General features: G+C 51.2%; 1 protein-coding gene across 2 annotated transcripts in view; it reads right to left on the bottom strand.

The window, feature by feature from the left end:
- Positions 1 to 16,695, bottom strand: part of COL27A1 (collagen type XXVII alpha 1 chain) — a 1,990,256-nt gene that overhangs the window by 76,881 nt on the left and 1,896,680 nt on the right. For both annotated transcript variants that reach the window (XM_069609095.1, XM_069609096.1), the window contains exon 59: positions 7,244 to 7,353. In XM_069609095.1, coding sequence (XP_069465196.1) covers positions 7,244 to 7,353 — 110 coding nt within the window. The remainder of the gene's footprint in view (positions 1 to 7,243; positions 7,354 to 16,695) is intronic.

Raw genomic sequence — 16,695 nt, 5'->3', positions numbered from 1 at the left:
CAGCAGAGCGCATTAGAGTGTGAGAGGTGGACAGTAGAGAGCACTTGAGTGTGAGAGGTGGACAGTAGAGAGCACTTGAGTGTGAGAGCTGATCAGCAGAGCACATTAGACTGTGAGAGATGAACAGCAGAGCGCATTAGAGTGTGAGAGGTGGACAGCAGAGAGCATTAGAGTGTGAGAGATGAACAGCAGAGCGCATTAGAGTGTGAGAGGTGGACAGTAGAGAGCACTTGAGTGTTAGAGATGATCAGCAGAGCGCATTAGACTGTGAGAGATGAACAGCAGAGTGCATTACAGTGTGAGAGGTGGACAGTAGAGAGCACTTGAGTGTGAGAGATGATCAGCAGAGCGCATTAGACTGTGAGAGATGAACAGCAGAGCGCATTACAGTGTGAGAGGTGGACAGCAGAGAGCATTAGAGTATGAGAGATGGACCGCAGAGTGCATTAGAGTGTGAGAGATGGACCGCAGAGAGCATTAAAGTGTGAGAGGTGGAAATCAGAGAGCATTAGAGTGTGAGGGGTGGACAACAGAGAGCATTATGGACAGCAGAGAGCATTAAAGTGTGAGAGGTGGAAATCAGAGAGCATTAGAGTGTGAGAGGTGGACAGCAGAAAGCATTGTGGACAGTAGAGAGCATTAACGTGTGAGAGGTGGAAATCAGAGAGCATTAGAGTGTGAGAGGTGGACAGCAGAGAGCATTAAGGACAGTAGAGAGCATTACAGTGTGAGAGGTGGACAGCAGAGAGCATTAGTGTGAGAGGTGGACAGCAGAAAGCATTGTGGACAGTAGAGAGCATTAACGTGTGAGAGGTGGAAATCAGAGAGCATTAGAGTGTGAGAGGTGGACAGCAGAGAGCATTACGGACAGTAGAGAGCATTACAGTGTGAGAGGTGGACAGCAGAGAGCATTAGTGTGAGAGGTGGACAGCAGAGAGCATTAGAGTGTAAGAGATGGACAGAAGAGAGCATTAGAGCATGAGAGGTGGACAGCAGAGAGCATTAGAGTGTAGGCGATGGACAGCAGAGATCATTACAGTGTGGGAGATGGACACCAGAGAGCATTTGAGTGTGAGAGATGGACAGTAGAGAGAATTAGAGTGTGGGAGGTAGACAGTAGAGAGTATTAGAGTGTGAGAGGTGGACAACAGAGAGCATTAGAGTGTGAGAGATGGACAGCAAAGAGCATTATAGTGTGAGGTGTGGACAGCAGAGAGCATTAGAGTGTGAGAGATGGACAGCAGAGTGTATTATAGTGTGAGAGGTGGACAGCAGAAAGCATTAGAGTGTCAGAGGTGGACAGCAGAAAGCATTATAGTGTGAGATGTGGACAGCAGAGAGCATTAGAGTGTGAGAGATGGACAGCAGAGAGCATTAGAGTGTGAGAGGTGGACAGTAGAGAGCACTTGAGTGTGAGAGGTGGACAACAGAGAGCATTAGAGTGTGAGGGATGGACAGCAGAGAGCATTAGAGTGTGAGAGGTGGACAGCAGAGCGCATTAGAGTGTGAGAGGTGGACAGTAGAGAGCACTTGAGTGTGAGAGGTGGACAGTAGAGGGCACTTGAGTGTGAAAGATGAACAGTAGAGAGCACTTGAGTGTGAGAGATGAACAGCGGATTGCATTAGAGTGTGAGAGGTGGAAACCAGAGAGCATTAGAGTGTGAGGGATGGACAGTAGAGAGCATTAGAGTGTGAGAGGTGGACAGTAGAGAGCACTTGAGTGTGAGAGGTGGACAGTAGAGAGCACTTGAGTGTAAGAGATGAACAGCAGAGCGCATTAGAGTGTCAGAGGTGGACAGGAGAGAGCATTAGAGTGTGAGAGATGAACAGCAGAGTGCATTACAGTGTGCGAAGTGGACAGTAGAGAGCACTTGAGTGCTATAAGTGGACAGTAGAGAGCACTTGAGTGTGAGAGATGAACAGCAGAGCGCATTAGAGTGTGAGAGATGAATAGCAGAGCGCATTAGAATGTGAGAGGTGGACAGTAGAGAGCACTTGAGTGTGAGAGGTGGACAGTAGAGAGCACTTGAGTGTGAGAGCTGATCAGCAGAGCGCATTAGACTGTGAGAGATGAACAGCAGAGCGCATTACAGTGTGAGAGGTGGATAGCAGAGAGCATTAGAGTGTGAGAGGTGGACAACAGAGCGCATTAGAGTGTGAGAGATCGACAGCAAAGAGCATTATAGTGTGAGGTGTGGACAGCAGAGAGCATTAGAGTGTGAGAGATGGACAGCAGAGTGTATTATAGTGTGAGAGGTGGACAGCAGAAAGCATTAGAGTGTCAGAGGTGGACAGCAGAGAGCATTATAGTGTGAGATGTGGACATCAGAGAGCATTAGAGTGTAAGAGATGGACAGAAGAGAGCATTAGAGCATGAGAGGTGGACAGCAGAGAGCATTAGAGTGTAGGCGATGGACAGCAGAGATCATTACAGTGTGGGAGATGGACACCAGAGAGCATTTGAGTGTGAGAGATGGACAGTAGAGAGAATTAGAGTGTGGGAGGTAGACAGTAGAGAGTATTAGAGTGTGAGAGGTGGACAACAGAGAGCATTAGAGTGTGAGAGATGGACAGCAAAGAGCATTATAGTGTGAGGTGTGGACAGCAGAGAGCATTAGAGTGTGAGAGATGGACAGCAGAGTGTATTATAGTGTGAGAGGTGGACAGCAGAAAGCATTAGAGTGTCAGAGGTGGACAGCAGAAAGCATTATAGTGTGAGATGTGGACAGCAGAGAGCATTAGAGTGTGAGAGATGGACAGCAGAGAGCATTAGAGTGTGAGAGGTGGACAGTAGAGAGCACTTGAGTGTGAGAGGTGGACAACAGAGAGCATTAGAGTGTGAGGGATGGACAGCAGAGAGCATTAGAGTGTGAGAGGTGGACAGCAGAGCGCATTAGAGTGTGAGAGGTGGACAGTAGAGAGCACTTGAGTGTGAGAGGTGGACAGTAGAGGGCACTTGAGTGTGAAAGATGAACAGTAGAGAGCACTTGAGTGTGAGAGATGAACAGCGGATTGCATTAGAGTGTGAGAGGTGGAAACCAGAGAGCATTAGAGTGTGAGGGATGGACAGTAGAGAGCATTAGAGTGTGAGAGGTGGACAGTAGAGAGCACTTGAGTGTGAGAGGTGGACAGTAGAGAGCACTTGAGTGTAAGAGATGAACAGCAGAGCGCATTAGAGTGTCAGAGGTGGACAGGAGAGAGCATTAGAGTGTGAGAGATGAACAGCAGAGTGCATTACAGTGTGCGAAGTGGACAGTAGAGAGCACTTGAGTGCTATAAGTGGACAGTAGAGAGCACTTGAGTGTGAGAGATGAACAGCAGAGCGCATTAGAGTGTGAGAGATGAATAGCAGAGCGCATTAGAATGTGAGAGGTGGACAGTAGAGAGCACTTGAGTGTGAGAGGTGGACAGTAGAGAGCACTTGAGTGTGAGAGCTGATCAGCAGAGCGCATTAGACTGTGAGAGATGAACAGCAGAGCGCATTACAGTGTGAGAGGTGGATAGCAGAGAGCATTAGAGTGTGAGAGGTGGACAACAGAGCGCATTAGAGTGTGAGAGATCGACAGCAAAGAGCATTATAGTGTGAGTTGTGGACAGCAGAGAGCATTAGAGTGTGAGAGATGGACAGCAGAGTGTATTATAGTGTGAGAGGTGGACAGCAGAAAGCATTAGAGTGTCAGAGGTGGACAGCAGAGAGCATTATAGTGTGAGATGTGGACATCAGAGAGCATTAGAGTGTGAGAGATGGACAGCAGAGAGCATTAGAGTGTGAGAGGTGGACAGTAGAGAGCACTTGAGTGTGAGAGGTGGACACCAGAGAGCATTAGAGTGTGAGGGATGGACAGCGGAGAGCATTAGAGTGTGAGAGGTGGACAGCAGAGCGCATTAGAGTGTGAGAGGTGGACAGTAGAGAGCACTTGAGTGTGAGAGGTGGACAGTAGAGGGCACTTGAGTGTGAAAGATGAACAGTAGAGAGCACTTGAGTGTGAGAGATGAACAGCGGATTGCATTAGAGTGTGAGTGGTGGAAACCAGAGAGCATTAGAGTGTGAGGGATGGACAGTAGAGAGCATTAGAGTGTGAGAGGTGGACAGTAGAGAGCACTTGAGTGTGAGAGGTGGACAGCAGAGAGCACTTGAGTGTAAGAGATGAACAGCAGAGCGCATTAGAGTGTCAGAGGTGGACAGCAGAGAGCATTAGAGTGTGAGAGATGAACAGCAGAGTGCATTAGAGTGTGAGAAGTGGACAGTAGAGAGCACTTGAGTGCTAGAGGTGGACAGTAGAGAGCACTTGAGTGTGAGAGATGAACAGCAGAGCGCATTAGAGTGTGAGAGATGAACAGCAGAGCGCATTAGAGTGTGAGAGGTGGACAGTAGAGAGCACTTGAGTGTGAGAGGTGGACAGTAGAGAGCACTTGAGTGTGAGAGCTGATCAGCAGAGCGCATTAGACTGTGAGAGATGAACAGCAGAGCGCATTACAGTGTGAGAGGTGGACAGCAGAGGGCATTCGAGTGTGAGAGATGGACCGCAGAGAGCATTAGAGTGTGAGAGATGGACCGCAGAGAGCATTAGAGTGTGAGAAGTGGACAGCGGGGAGCATTAGAGTGTGAGAAGTGGACAGCAGATAGCATTCGAGTGTGAGAGATGAACAGCAGAGCGCATTAGAGTTTGAGGGGTGGACAGTAGAGAGCACTTGAGTGTGAGAGGTGGACAGTAGAGAGCACTTGAGTGTGAGAGATGATCAGCAGAGAGCATTAGAGTATGAGAGATGGACCGCAGAGAGCATTAGAGTGTGGGAAGTGGACAGCAGGGAGCATTAGAGTGTTAGAGATGGACCGCAGAGAGCATTAGAGTGTGAGAGATGGACCGCAGAGAGCATTAGAATGTGAGAAGTGGACAGCAGGGAGCATTGGAGTGTGAGAAGTGGACAGCAGAGAGCATTTGAGTGTGAGGGATGAACAGCAGAGTGCATTAGAGTATCAGAGGTGGACAGCAGAGAGCATTAGAGTATGAGAGATGAACAGCAGAGTGCATTAGAGTGTGAGAGGTGGACAGCAGAGAGCATTAGAGTATGAGATGGACCGCAGAGAGCATTAGAGTGTGAGAAGTGGACAGTAGAGAGCACTTGAGTGTGAGAGATGAACAGCAGAGCGCATTAGAGTGTGAGAGATGAACAGCAGAGCGCATTAGAGTGTGAGAGGTGGACAGTAGAGAGCACTTGAGTGTGAGAGGTGGACAGTAGAGAGCAGTTGAGTGTGAGAGATGATCAGCAGAGCGCATTAGAGTGTGAGAGATGAACAGCAGGGCGCATTAGAGTGTGAGAAGTGGACAGTAGAGAGCACTTGAGTGTTAGAGGTGGACAGTAGAGAGCACTTGAGTGTGAGAGATGAACAGCAGAGCGCATTAGAGTGTGCGAGATGAACAGCAGAGCACATTAGAGTGTGAGAGGTGGACAGTAGAGAGCACTTGAGTGTGAGAGGTGGACAGCAGAGAGCAGTTGAGTGTGAGAGATGATCAGCAGGGCGCATTCGAGTGTGAGAGATGGACCGCAGAGAGCATTAGAGTGTGAGAGGTGGACCGCAGAGAGCATTAGCGTGTGAGAGGTGGACCGCAGAGAGCATTAGCGTGTGAGAGGTGGACCGCAGAGAGCATTAGCGTGTGAGAGGTGGACAGCAGAGAGCATTAGAGTGTGAAAGGTGGACAGTAGAGAGCATTAGAGTGTGAGAGGTGGACAGCAGAGAGCAGTTGAGTGTGAGAGATGATCAGCAGGGCGCATTCGAGTGTGAGAGATGGACCGCAGAGAGCATTAGAGTGTGAGAGGTGGACCGCAGAGAGCATTAGAGTGTGAGAGATGGACCGCAGAGAGCATTAGAATGTGAGAAGTGGACAGCAGGGAGCATTGGAGTGTGAGAAGTGGACAGCAGAGAGCATTTGAGTGTGAGGGATGAACAGCAGAGTGCATTAGAGTATCAGAGGTGGACAGCAGAGAGCATTAGAGTATGAGAGATGAACAGCAGAGTGCATTAGAGTGTGAGAGGTGGACAGCAGAGAGCATTAGAGTATGAGATGGACCGCAGAGAGCATTAGAGTGTGAGAAGTGGACAGTAGAGAGCACTTGAGTGTGAGAGATGAACAGCAGAGCGCATTAGAGTGTGAGAGATGAACAGCAGGGCGCATTAGAGTGTGAGAAGTGGACAGTAGAGAGCACTTGAGTGTTAGAGGTGGACAGTAGAGAGCACTTGAGTGTGAGAGATGAACAGCAGAGCGCATTAGAGTGTGCGAGATGAACAGCAGAGCACATTAGAGTGTGAGAGGTGGACAGTAGAGAGCACTTGAGTGTGAGAGGTGGACAGCAGAGAGCAGTTGAGTGTGAGAGATGATCAGCAGGGCGCATTCGAGTGTGAGAGATGGACCGCAGAGAGCATTAGAGTGTGAGAGGTGGACAGTAGAGAGCACTTGAGTGTGAGAGGTGGACAGTAGAGAGCAGTTGAGTGTGAGAGATGATCAGCAGAGCGCATTAGAGTGTGAGAGATGAACAGCAGGGCGCATTAGAGTGTGAGAAGTGGACAGTAGAGAGCACTTGAGTGTTAGAGGTGGACAGTAGAGAGCACTTGAGTGTGAGAGATGAACAGCAGAGCGCATTAGAGTGTGAGAGATGAACAGCAGAGCGCATTAGAGTGTGAGAGGTGGACAGTAGAGAGCACTTGAGTGTGAGAGGTGGACAGTAGAGAGCAGTTGAGTGTGAGAGATGATCAGCAGAGCGCATTCGAGTGTGAGAGGTGGACAGCAGAGAGCATTAGAGTGTGAGAGATGGACAGCAGAGAGCATTAGAGTGTGAGAGATGGACCGCAGAGAGCATTTGAGTGTGAGAGATGAACAGCAGAGCGCATTAGAGTGTGAGAGGTGGTCTGCAACCAGCATTGGAGAGACTCAGAGGGAAATTGAGGCGTCAGATAGACATGGGAGGGGATGGAAACAGAGGGCAGTGGATTGGCCAAAAAAGTGAAAAGGCACAGAGAGCACACTGGTCGTCTGGAGGGCCCTCTAGGGGGACAGAAGGTACCACCGTGGAGGGGTAGAGAGTGCATAAAGATCAGCCAGAACTGAGGGTTGGGAGGAGGTCAGAGTGCAGCAAATGTATCACTGAAAGATGCTGTTCCCATGGGGGTGAAGGGCATGTGATGGGGGTGAAGGGCACGGTAAGAGATGGATTCATGGAGCAGGAGGTCAGTTCCAGGAAGTACCTTGGAGGCGGTGATGGGTCTCAGGCACGTCTGTCCACTGTGGGTAAAGTTGCAAACGACTTCGATGGTATCAGACGAACAGCCAAGGTTGGGGTCCACCCAGTACGTGCCTGTGAAATGGGTACAGATTTAATGAAAACAAGGCCAACTAACCACAAAGCCCACAGAAGCCGCATCACCGCATTCTTGCAACGTGCCGTGTTTGCACTGACATTTCTTGGCAATGGGTATTCCTGCCAGCGAGAGACCTTACTCGCCCTACAGCAGCAGCCGAAGACAGGGGCAGAAGGGGCGTTCCTCTCCGGCCAGTACCAGGACAACACAGCCCCCGTTATCACTCACTACAGGACACGGCGGCATTAAATGGCCCTCCAATGCCCATAGAGAGACCCACCCAAACCTAGCCTTCAGGAATGTTCTCCTGGGGCCTGACTCTCACTCAGAGGAGTAAGTGTGGCAGATCAGGCAAGGCTTCACTCACTGGAGGGGAGCAGGATGATAAAAGTGTAATGTACAATAACACATAGCAATGGGAGAGTCACACGATTCAGCTGAGAAAGATAGTGTTCGTTTAGGCTTTTTGACTAGATGGAAAATAGTGATTCAGCAGGTAGGGACCCTTTAAGTATAGCCTCGTGGGACTGACCTCTGAAGTAGAAGCCAACAGGTGTGTAGGGTCAGGGCCTTCAAATGGCAACTCAGTCCAATGTTAGTGCCTGCAGAAAAGCAAGAGGGAGTGCAGCTCTGACAGTCCCTGTAGTCAGCACACGTCACGAGTAGAAGACGACTTGCATCCAATGGCTACCAAAGTCGGAGGCCACGGGTTATAGGCAAGGGCAGGGGTGGACAGGGAACCAAACGAGGCACTGGAAATATTTTCAAAGTGGCCCTGTAGCACTAATTTTCAGCAAGCCCAACCCTTTTCCTATGGGAAAATGTGAAAATACCACATCCAGAGTTTCCTATAGGCCAGTCCAGCCCTTATCCAGGGTGCATAGGCCTCTTGCGAAATATCCAGTTTCCTATAGGCCAGTCCAGCCCTTATCCAGGGTGCAGAGGCCTCCTGGGAAATATCCAGAGTTTCCTATAGGCCAGTCCAACCCTTATCCAGGGTGCAGAGGCCTCCTGGGAAATATCCAGAGTTTCCTATAGGACAGTCCAGCCCTTATCCTGGGCGCAGAGGTCTCCTGGAAATATCCAGAGTTTCCTTATCCAGGGTGCAGAGGCCACCTCGGAAATATACAGAGTTTCCTTATCCAGGGTGCAGAGGCCTCCTGTGAAATATTCAGAGTTTCCTATGGGCCAGTCCAGCCCTTATCCAGGGTGCAGAGGCCTCCTGGGAAATATCCAGAGTTTCCTATAGGCCAGTCCAGCCCTTATCCAGGGTGCAGAGGCCTCCTGGGAAATATCCAGAGTTTCCCTATCCAGGTTGCAAAGGCCTCCTGGGAAATATCCAGAGTTTCCTTATCCAGGGTGCAGAGGCCGCCTGGGAAATATCCAGAGTTTCCTATAGGCCAGTCCTGCCCTTATCCAGGGTGTAGAGGCCTCCTGGGAAATATCCAGAGTTTCCTATAGGCCAGTCCAGCCCTTATCCAGGGTGCAGAGGCCACCTCAGAAATATCCAGAGTTTCCTTATCCAGGGTGCAGAGGCCTCTTGGGAAATATCCAGAGTTTCCTATAGGCCAGTCCAGCCCTTATCCAGGGTGCAGAGGCCTCCTGGGAAATATCCAGTTCCTATGGGCCAGTCCAGCCCTTATCCGGGGTGCAGAGGCCTCCTGGGAAATATCCAGAGTTTCCTATAGGCCAGTCCAGCCCTTATCCAGGGTGCAGAGGCCTCCTGGGAAATATCCAGAGTTTCCTTATCCAGGGTGCAGAGGCCGCCTGGGAAATATCCAGAGTTTCCTATAGGCCAGTCCAGCCCTTATCCAGGGTGCAGAGGCCTCCTGGGAAATATCCAGAGTTTCCTATAGGACAGTCCAGCCCTTATCCAGGGTGCAGAAGCCACCTCGAAAATATCCAGAGTTTCCTTATCCAGGGTGCAGAGGCCTCTTGGGAAATATCCAGAGTTTCCTATAGGCCAGTCCAGCCCTTATCCAGGGTGCAGAGGCCTCCTGGGAAATATCCAGAGTTTCCCTATCCAGGGTGCAAAGGCCTCCTGGGAAATATCCAGAGTTTCCTTATCCAGGGTGCAGAGGCCGCCTGGGAAATATCCAGAGTTTCCTATAGGCCAGTCCAGCCCTTATCCAGGGTGCAGAGGCCTCCTGGGAAATATCCAGAGTTTCCTATAGGCCAGTCCAGCCCTTATCCTTGGTGCAGAGGCCTCCTGGGATCCTGGGAGATATCCAGAGTTTCCTTATCCAGGGTGTAGAGGCCTCCTGTGAAATATCCAGAGTTTTCTATGGGCCAGTCCAGCCCTTATCCAGGGTGTAGAGGCCTCCTGGGAAATATCCAGAGTTTCCTATAGGCCAGTCCAGCCCTTATCCAGGGTGCAGAGGCCTCCTGGGAAATGTCCAGAGTTTCCTTATCCAGGGTGCAGAGGCCTCCTGGGAAATATCCGGAGTTTCCTATAGGCCAGTCCAGCCCTTATCCAGGGTGCAGAGGCCTCCTGGGAAATATCCAGAGTTTCCCTATCCAGGGTGCAAAGGCCTCCTGGGAAATATCCAGAGTTTCCTTATCCAGGGTGCAGAGGCCTCCTGGGAAATATCCAGAGTTTCCTATAGGCCAGTGCAGCCCTTATCCAGGGTGCAGAGGCCTCCTGGGAAATATACAGAGTTTCCTTATCCAGGGTGCAGAGGCCTCCTGGGAAATATCCAGAGTTTCCTATATGCCAGTCCAACCCTTATCCAGGGTGCAGAGACCTCCTGGGAAATATCCAGAGTTTCCTTATCCAGGGTGCAGAGGCCTCCTGGAAAATATCCAGAGTTTCCTATAGGCCAGTCTGGCCCTTATCCAGGGTGCAGAGGCCTCCTGGGAAATCTCCAGAGTTCCCTTGTCCAGGGTGCAGAGGCCTCCTGGGAAACATCCAGAGTTTCCTTATACAGGGTGTAGAGGCCTCCTGGGAAATATCCAGAGTTTCCTATAGGCCAGTCTAGCCCTTATCCAGGGTGCAGAGGCCTCCTGGGAAATCTCCAGAGTTCCCTTATCCAGGGTGCAGAGGCCTCCTGGGAAATATCCAGAGTTTCTTTATCCAGGGTGCAGAGGCCTCCTGGGAAATATCCAACGTTTCCTTATCCACGGTGCAGAGGCCTCCTGGGAAATATCCAGAGTTTCCTATAGCCCCGTCTAGCCCTTATCCAGGGTGCAGAGGCCTCCTGGGACATATCCAGAGTTTCCTTATTTAGGGTGCAGAGGCCTCCTGGGAAATAGCCAGAGTTTCCTATAGGTCAGTCCAGCCCTTATCCAGGGTGCAGAGGCCTCCTGGGAAATATCCAGTTTCCTTATCCAGGGTGCAGATGCCTCCTGGGAAATATCCAGAGTTTCCTATAGGCCAGTCTGGCCCTTTTCCAGGGTGCAGAGGCCTCCTGGGAAATCTCCAGAGTTCCCTTGTCCAGGGTGCAGAGGCCTCCTGGGAAATATCCAGAGTTTCCTATAGGCCAGCCTAGCCCTTATTCAGGGTGCAGAGGCCTCCTGGGAAATATCCAGAGTTTCCTTATCCAGGGTGCAGAGGCCTCCTGGGAAATATCCAGAGTTTCCTATAGGCCAGTCTAGCCCTTATCTGGATAAGGGTGCAGAGGCCTCCTGGGAAATATCCAGAGTTTCCTTATCCAGGGTGCAGAGGCCTCCTGGGAAATATCCAAAGTTTCCTTATCCACGGTGCAGAGGCCTCCTGGGAAATATCCAGAGTTTCCTATAGGCCAGTCTAGCCCTTATCCAGGGTGCAGAGGCCTCCTGGGAAATATCCAGAGTTTCCTATAGGCCAGTCTAGCCCTTATCCAGGGTGCAGAGGCCTCCTGGAAAATATCCAGAGTTTCTTATAGGCCAGTCAGCCCTTATCCAGGGTGCAGAGGCCTCCTGGGAAATATCCAGAGTTTCCTTATCCAGGGTGCAGAGGCCTCCTGGGAAATATCCAGAGTTTCCTATAGGCCAGTCTGGCCCTTATCCAGGGTGCAGAGGCCTCCTGGGAAATCTCCAGAGTTCCCTTGTCCAGGGTGCAGAGGCCTCCCGGGAAATATCCAGAGTTTCCTTATACAGGGTGCAGAGGCCTCCTGGGAAATATCCAGAGTTTCTTATAGGCCAGTCTAGCCCTTATACAGGGTGCAGAGGCCTCCTGGGAAATCTCCAGAGTTTCTTTATCCAGGGTGCAGAGGCCTCCTGGGAAATATCCAAAGTTTCCTTATCCACGGTGCAGAGGCCTCCTGGGAAATATCCAGAGTTTCCTATAGGCCAGTCTAGCCCTTATCCAGGGTGCAGAGGCCTCCTGGGACATATCCAGAGTTTCCTTATTTAGGGTGCAGAGGCCTCCTGGGAAATAGCCAGAGTTTCCTATAGGCCAGTCCAGCCCTTATCCAGGGTGCAGAGGCCTCCTGGGAAATATCCAGTTTCCTTATCCAGGGTGCAGATGCCTACTGGGAAATATCCAGAGTTTCCTATAGGCCAGTCTGGCCCTTATCCAGGGTGCAGAGGCCTCCTGGGAAATCTCCAGAGTTCCCTTGTCCAGGGTGCAGAGGCCTCCTGGGAAATATCCAGAGTTTCCTATAGGCCAGTCTAGCCCTTATTCAGGGTGCAGAGGCCTCCTGGGAAATATCCAGAGTTTCCTTATCCAGGGTGCAGAGGCCTCCTGGGAAATATCCAGAGTTTCCTATAGGCCAGTCTAGCCCTTATCCAGGGTGCAGAGGCCTCCTCGGAAATCTCCAGAGTTCCCTTATCCAGGGTGCAGAGGCCTCCTGTGAAATATCCAGAGTTTCCTTATCCAGGGTGCAGAGGCCTCCTGGCAAATATCCAAAGTTTCCTTATCCACGGTGCAGAGGCCTCCTGGGAAATATCCAGAGTTTCCTATAGGCCAGTCTAGCCCTTATCCAGGGTGCAGAGGCCTCCTGGGAAATATCCAGAGTTTCCTATAGGCCAGTCTAGCCCTTATCCAGGGTGCAGAGGCCTCCTGGAAAATATCCAGAGTTTCTTATAGGCCAGTCAGCCCTTATCCAGGGTGCAGAGGCCTCCTGGGAAATATCCAGAGTTTCCTTATTTAGGGTGCAGAGGCCTCCTGGGAAATATCCAGAGTTTTCGATAGGTCAGTCTAGCCCTTATCCAGGGTGCAGAGGCCTCCTGGGAAATATCCAGAGTTTCCTTATCCAGGGTGCAGAGGCCTCCTGGGAAATATCCAGAGTTTCCTATATGCAGTCTAGCCCTTATCCAGGGTGTAGAGGCCTCCTGGGAAATATCCATAGTTTCCTATAGGCCAGTCTAGCCCTTATCCAGGGTGCAGAGGCCTCCTGGGAAATATCCAGACTTTCCTATAGGCCAGTCCAGCCCTTATCCAGGGTGCAGAGGCCTTCTGGGAAATATCCAGAGTTTCCTTTTCCAGGGTGCAGAGGCCTCCTGGGAAATATCCAGAGTTTCCTATAGGCCAGTCTAGCCCTTATCCAGGGTGCTGAGGCCTCCTGGGAAATATCCAGAGTTTCCTATCGGCCAGTCTAGCCCTTATCCGGGGTGCAGAGGCCTCCTGGGAAATATCCAGAGTTTCCTATAGGCCAGTCTAGCCCTTATCCAGGGTGCAGAGGCCTCCTGGGAAATATCCAGAGTTTCCTATCGGCCAGTCTAGCCCTTATCCGGGGTGCAGAGGCCTCCTGGGAAATATCCAGAGTTTCCTATAGGCCAGTCTAGCCCTTATCCAGGGTGCAGAGGCCTCCTGGGAAATATCCAGAGTTTCCTATAGGCCAGTCCAGCCCTTATCCAGGGTGCTGAGGCCTCCTGGGAAATATCCAGAGTTTCCTTATCCATGGTGCAGATGCCTCCTGGAAAATTTCCAGAGTTTCCTTATCCAGGGTGCAGAGGCCTCCTGGGAAATATCCAGAGGTTCCTTTTCCAGGGTGCAGAGGCCTCCTGGGAAATATCCAGAGTTTCCTATAGGCCAGTCCAGCCCTTATCCAGGGTGCAGAGATCTCCTGGGAAATATCCAGAGTTTCCTTATTTAGGGTGCAGAGGCCTCCTGGGAAATAGCCAGAGTTTCCTATAGGCCAGTCCAGCCCTTATCCAGGGTGCAGAGGCCTCCTGGGAAATATCCAGAGTTTCCTTATCCAGGGTGAAGAGGCCTCCTGGGAAATATCCAGAGTTTCCTATAGGCCAGTCTGGCCCTTATCCAGGGTGCAGAGGCCTCCTGGGAAATCTCCAGAGTTCCCTTGTCCAGGGTGCAGAGGCCTCCTGGGAAATATCCAGAGTTTCCTATAGACCAGTCTAGCCCTTATTCAGGGTGCAGAGGCCTCCTGGGAAATATCAAGAGTTTCCTTATCCAGGGTGCAGAGGCCTCCTGGGAAATATCCAGAGTTTCATAAAGGCCAGTCTAGCCCTTATCCAGGGTTCAGAGGCCTCCTGGGAAATCTCCAGAGTTCCCTTATCCAGGGTGCAGAGGCCTCCTGGGGAATATCCAGAGTTTCCTTATCCAGGGTGCAGAGGCCTCCTGGGAAATATCCAAAGTTTCCTTATCCACGGTGCAGAGGCCTCCTGGGAAATATCCAGAGTTTCCTATAGGCCAGTCTAGCCCTTATCCAGGGTGCAGAGGCCTCCTGGAAAATATCCAGAGTTTCCTATAGGCCAGTCAGCCCTTATCCAGGGTGCAGAGGCCTCCTGGGAAATATCCAGAGTTTCCTTATTTATTGTGCAGAGGCCTCCTGGGAAATATCCAGAGTTTTCTATAGGTCAGTCTACCCCTTATCCAGGGAGCAGAGGCCTCCTGGGAAATATCCAGAGTTTCCTTATCCAGGGTGCAGAGGCCTCCTGGGAAATATCCAGAGTTTCCTATAGGCCAGTCTAGCCCTTATCCAGGGTGCAGAGGCCTCCTGGGAAATATCCAGACTTTCCTATAGGCCAGTCCAGCCCTTATCCAGGGTGCAGAGGCCTCCTGGGAAATATACAGAGTTTCCGTTTCCAGGGTGCAGAGGCCTCCTGGGAAATATCCAGAGTTTTCTATAGGTCAGTCTAGCCCTTATCCAGGGTGCAGAGGCCTCCAGGGAAATATCCATCCAGAGTTTCCTATTGGACAGTCCAGCCCTTATCCAAGGAGCAGAGGCCTCCTGGGAAATATACAGAGTTTCCTTTTCCAGGGTGCAGAGGCCTCCTGGGAAATATCAAGAGTTTCCTATAGGCCAGTCCAGCCCTTATCCAGGGTGCTGAGGCCTCCTGGGAAATATCCAGAGTTTCCTATCGGCCAGTCGAGCCCTTATCCAGGGTGCAGAGGCCTCCTGGGAAATATCCAGAGTTTCCTATAGGCCAGTCAAGCCCTTATCCAGGGTGCAGATGCAGAGGCCTACTGGGAAATATCCAGAGTTTCCTTATCCATGGCGCAGAGGCCTCCTGGGAAATTTCCAGAGTTTCCTTATCCAGGGTGCAGAGGCCACCTGGGAAATATCCAGAGTTTCCTTATCCAGGGTGCAGAGGCCTCCTGGGAAATATCCAGAGTTTCCTATAGGCCAGTCCAGCCCTTATCCAGGGTGCAGAGATCTCCTGGGAAATATCCAGAGTTTCCTTATTTAGGGTGCAGAGGCCTCCTGGGAAATAGCCAGAGTTTCCTATAGGCCAGTCCAGCCCTTATCCAGGGTGCAGAGGCCTCCTGGGAAATATCCAGAGTTTCCTTATCCAGGGTGAAGAGGCCTCCTGGGAAATATCCAGAGTTTCCTATAGGCCAGTCTGGCCCTTATCCAGGGTGCAGAGGCCTCCTGGGAAATCTCCAGAGTTCCCTTGTCCAGGGTGCAGAGGCCTCCTGGGAAATATCCAGAGTTTCCTATAGACCAGTCTAGCCCTTATTCAGGGTGCAGAGGCCTCCTGGGAAATATCAAGAGTTTCCTTATCCAGGGTGCAGAGGCCTCCTGGGAAATATCCAGAGTTTCATATAGGCCAGTCTAGCCCTTATCCAGGGTTCAGAGGCCTCCTGGGAAATCTCCAGAGTTCCCTTATCCAGGGTGCAGAGGCCTCCTGGGGAATATCCAGAGTTTCCTTATCCAGGGTGCAGAGGCCTCCTGGGAAATATCCAAAGTTTCCTTATCCACGGTGCAGAGGCCTCCTGGGAAATATCCAGAGTTTCCTATAGGCCAGTCTAGCCCTTATCCAGGGTGCAGAGGCCTCCTGGAAAATATCCAGAGTTTCCTATAGGCCAGTCAGCCCTTATCCAGGGTGCAGAGGCCTCCTGGGAAATATCCAGAGTTTCCTTATTTATTGTGCAGAGGCCTCCTGGGAAATATCCAGAGTTTTCTATAGGTCAGTCTACCCCTTATCCAGGGTGCAGAGGCCTCCTGGGAAATATCCAGAGTTTCCTTATCCAGGGTGCAGAGGCCTCCTGGGAAATATCCAGAGTTTCCTATAGGCCAGTCTAGCCCTTATCCAGGGTGCAGAGGCCTCCTGGGAAATATCCAGACTTTCCTATAGGCCAGTCCAGCCCTTATCCAGGGTGCAGAGGCCTCCTGGGAAATATACAGAGTTTCCGTTTCCAGGGTGCAGAGGCCTCCTGGGAAATATCCAGAGTTTTCTATAGGTCAGTCTAGCCCTTATCCAGGGTGCAGAGGCCTCCAGGGAAATATCCATCCAGAGTTTCCTATTGGACAGTCCAGCCCTTATCCAAGGAGCAGAGGCCTCCTGGGAAATATACAGAGTTTCCTTTTCCAGGGTGCAGAGGCCTCCTGGGAAATATCAAGAGTTTCCTATAGGCCAGTCCAGCCCTTATCCAGGGTGCTGAGGCCTCCTGGGAAATATCCAGAGTTTCCTATCGGCCAGTCGAGCCCTTATCCAGGGTGCAGAGGCCTCCTGGGAAATATCCAGAGTTTCCTATAGGCCAGTCAAGCCCTTATCCAGGGTGCAGATGCAGAGGCCTACTGGGAAATATCCAGAGTTTCCTTATCCATGGCGCAGAGGCCTCCTGGGAAATTTCCAGAGTTTCCTTATCCAGGGTGCAGAGGCCACCTGGGAAATATCCAGAGTTTCCTTATCCAGGGTGCAGAGGCCTCTTGGGAAATATCCAGAGTTTCCTATAGGCCAGTCCAGCCCATCCAGGGTGCAGAGATCTCCTGGGAAATATCCAGAGTTTCCTATAGGCCAATCCAGCCCTTATCCAGGGTGCAGAGGCCTCCTGGGAAATATCCAGAGTTTCCTTATCCAGGGTGCAGAGGCCTCCTGGGAAATATCCAGAGTTTCCTATAGGCAGTCTAGCCCTTATCCAGGGTGTAGAGGCCTCCTGGGAAATATCCATAGTTTCCTATAGGCCAGTCTAGCCCTTATCCAGGGTGCAGAGGCCTCCTGGGAAATATCCA

Source organism: Ambystoma mexicanum, chromosome 8 (genome assembly GCF_040938575.1).
Source record: "Ambystoma mexicanum isolate Mex_15411 chromosome 8, UKY_AmexF1_1, whole genome shotgun sequence".
Lineage (NCBI taxonomy): Eukaryota > Metazoa > Chordata > Amphibia > Caudata > Ambystomatidae > Ambystoma > Ambystoma mexicanum.
The sequence above is the reverse complement of the archived record's forward strand: the minus strand, read 5'-3'. Positions and strand labels throughout refer to the sequence as shown.